General features: G+C 39.6%; 1 protein-coding gene across 1 annotated transcript; it reads left to right on the forward strand.

Annotated features, from left to right (window-relative positions):
- Positions 1 to 819, forward strand: LOC130818596 (uncharacterized). Its single transcript, XM_057684759.1, has one exon. The coding sequence runs from the start codon at positions 1 to 3 to the stop codon at positions 817 to 819; it is 819 nt and encodes a 272-aa protein (XP_057540742.1).
- The last annotated feature ends 2,864 nt before the right edge of the window (positions 820 to 3,683 follow it).

Raw genomic sequence — 3,683 nt, forward strand, 5'->3', positions numbered from 1 at the left:
ATGAGTCAATTCAATCATATACCGACCGAGTCTCAAATATTGTTAACCAAATTTGATCCAATGGAGACACCATATGTTAAAATAATTCGAAAAATATTAAGAACTTTAACCAAAAAATTTGATCATATTGTGGCTGCTATAGAAGAATCTAATAAAGATTTAAGTTCACTCACCATGACTAAATTAATGGGCTCTTTATTAGCACATGAAGAAAGAATGCGTAAATTTGAAGAGCAACCAATTGAACAAGCTTTTCAGGCTAAATTAAAATTTTCTAATAATGGAAAAAATATAAATGGCCACGGTAATAATTTTCAACCAAAAAAGGGTAATTTTAACAACCGTGGTAGGGGGAGAGGAAATCATAAAAATCAAGGGAGCCGAGATAACAACTCTTATTGCATATTATGCAAGAAAAACAATCATAATACAAGAGATTGTCGGTACAAATGCAAAAGATGTACTCGACACTCTCATTTTGAAAAAGATTGTTATTTTCGGCAAAAGGAAGAGGCTAATTTCACAGAAAATAATGATCAATTATTTTACACATGTCTGAATGCTCAAGAAGAGCAAACTGACACATGGTACATCGATAGTGGTTGCTCCAACCACATGACCGGAAATAAAAATTCATTTGCTAATCTTGATGAAAATATAAAATCACAAATAACACTTGGTGATGGGAGTAACCAAGTACTTGCCGGAAAAGGAACAATTGTTGTTAAAACAAAAAACGGCTCCTCTAAATTCATCCCCGATGTCTTTTATGTCCCTGGGCTAGCACAAAATTTGTTAAGTGTGGGTCAGTTAGTCTAAAAAGGCTATATGGTAAAATTTGATAATAATCAATGCCACATATATGATAAGAAAAAGGGGCAATTAATCACTACCACTAAAATGGCTCCAAATAAAATTTTTCCACTTAAAATGCAATTGGAGTTTAATACTGCCCTAAGTACAATGGTGAATGAATCCGAATTGTGGCATTTGAGATTCGGACATTTAAATTTTGACAGTTTAAAACTGTTAAAAAATAGAGAAATGGTGATTGGGCTACCACCAATCACTAATGAAAAGAAAATTTGTGAGGGTTGTATCTATGGCAAAATGCATAGATCACCATTCCCAACCTCATCATGGAGGGCTAGAGCTCCATTAGAGCTTGTCCATGCTGATATATGGGGTCCTACCAGGAATCCGTCTCTTGGTGAAAAAAGATACTTTCTGTTGATTGTGGATGATTTTTCACGCATGATGTGGGTGTATTTCTTGGAGAAAAAATCAGAAGCATTATCCCACTTCATGCAATTTAAAGCCCTAACAGAAAAATAAAGTGGGCATTCAATAAAGGTTCTAAGAACCGATCGTGGGGGAGAATTCACAAGCAATGAATTCAACAAATTTTGTAAACAACACAGCATCAAAAAGGAGCTCACAGTCAGACGCACACCACAAAAAAATGGTGTTGCAGAAAGGAGAAACAGGACAATTGCTGAAATGGCTCGGAGTATGATGCAAGGAAAAAATCTGCCTAAACATTTTTGGGCAGAAGCTGTCCACACAGCTATTTACATACTTAACAGGTCTCCCACAAAAGCGGTAAGAAGCATGACGCCGTATGAAGCTTGGCACAAATGAAGGCCAAGGGTTGAGCACCTCAAAGTTTTCGGGTGCATTGCATATGCCCACGTCCCGAAGGAGAATCGGGATAAGCTAGACGGAAAAGGAGAAAAATGTATCTTCATTGGATACAGTGACGAGTCTAAAGGATATCGTCTCTATCAGCCCGAATCCAAGGAGTTGATCATCTCCAGAGATGTCATATTCGATGAAAAGGCGCAATGGCAATGGAACGAGAACGATGTTGAAGTTCCAGTAGAAGTCATTCCACCACCAAGCCCAGATGAAGGAGAAGATCCAATTCAGTCACCAACTCAATCATCTGCAAGTCCATCACCATCAACCAATCCAGGAACACCATCAAGGAGCCCAAGAAGTCCATCTACATCACAAAGCTCAAGGTTGGAGCCAAGTCACTCAAGCCCAGCTCAAAAAGTTCGAAGATCACAACGAGATCGATGTCCACCAAGCTACTTGGAAGATTATCAATGCAATCACACCATCATGGCACTCTTTGCAGGAGAACCACAAAACTTTGAAGAAGCAGCTCAAGAAGAAAGATGGATCGAAGCCATGAACGAGGAGATTAAGATGATAGAAAAGAACGACACATGGGAGCTTGTTGACAAACCTCAAGACAAGGACGTGATCGGTCTCAGATGGGTTTACAAGATCAAGCACAATGAAGATGGCTCCATTCAAAAGTACAAAGCTCGTCTAGTTGCAAAAGGATACTCACAGCAACCTGGAATTGACTTCAACGAGACATATGCTCCAGTTGTCCGTATGGAGACAATCAGGTCAGTCCTAGCTCTAGCAGCCCAATTTAAATTGCAAGTTTATCAATTAGATGTCAAATTAGCATTTCTCAATGGGGAGCTAGAAGAAGAGGTATATGTCGAACAACCTCAAGGATATATAATTAAAGGAAAAGAAGATAAGGTGTATCGCCTTCGAAAAGCCCTCTATGGGCTCAAGCAAGCCCCTCGGGCCTGGAACAGCAAAATCGATGGATATCTTCTCCAAAATGGCTTTGTAAAAAGCCCAAATGAGCCATCACTCTATATCAAGACCCAAGGGCCAAAGTTTCTCATCTTATGCTTATACGTAGATGATCTAATCTACATAGGCACCGATCTGAGGATGATAGAAGACTTTAAAAAGACAATGATGTCAGAATACGAAATGACAGACCTCGGAGCTATGAAGTACTTCCTTGGCATGCAAGTCAAGCAAAGTCCAGGTAAAATATTTCTCTCACAAGAAAAATATGTCGAGGATATGCTCAAAAAATTCAACATGAGCGATTGTAAGCCAATGGCTACACCAATGGCTACAAATGAGAAGCTCTCAAAGAATGATGGAAAAGAAAAGGTGGATGCATCAATCTACCGAAGTTTAGTCGGATCTCTCATATATCTTACAAATACAAGACCAGACATCGTTCATGCAGTCAGCATCATCTCAAGGTTTATGAGTGAGCCAAGCAAAGCTCACTTAGCAGCAGCCAAGAGGATACTCAGGTATATCAAAGGAACAAAAAGCTATGGGATAATGTACGAGTCCGAAGCAGACTACAAGCTCATAGGCTACACGGATAGTGACTGGGCAGGAAGCATCGACGATCGAAGAAGTACAAGTGGATACGTGTTCCAGCTAGGGTCCAAGTCTATCTCATGGTCATCAAAGAAACAAGCTATGGTAGCACTATCATCATCAGAAGCAGAATACGTATCAGCGACAAGCGCGACATGTGAAGCAGTATGGCTAAGAAGAATCCTAAAAGATCTACAACAAAAGACAGAAGATGCAACTACCATCTATTGTGACAATATGTCAGCAATAGCCATGACAAAGAATCCAGTCTTCCATAGTCGCACAAAGCATATTGAGATACGACACCACTTCATTCGTGAATTGGTCGAGAAACATGAGATCAAGCTAAAATTCTGCAAGACAGAGGAGCAACTCGCAGACATATTTACCAAGGCACTTCCAACAGAAAAGTTCATCAAATTCAAAAGACAGCTAGGAGTCCAAGATTTTTCAGATTCAGGGGG

The sequence above is a fragment of the Amaranthus tricolor genome, chromosome 7 (assembly GCF_026212465.1).
Source record: "Amaranthus tricolor cultivar Red isolate AtriRed21 chromosome 7, ASM2621246v1, whole genome shotgun sequence".
Classification (NCBI taxonomy): domain Eukaryota; kingdom Viridiplantae; phylum Streptophyta; class Magnoliopsida; order Caryophyllales; family Amaranthaceae; genus Amaranthus; species Amaranthus tricolor.

What these genes read in the sequence shown, in the direction of transcription:
- LOC130818596 (XM_057684759.1), top strand. Translation starts at nt 1, where the DNA reads ATGAGTCAATTCAATCATATACCGACCGAGTCTCAAATATTGTTAACC.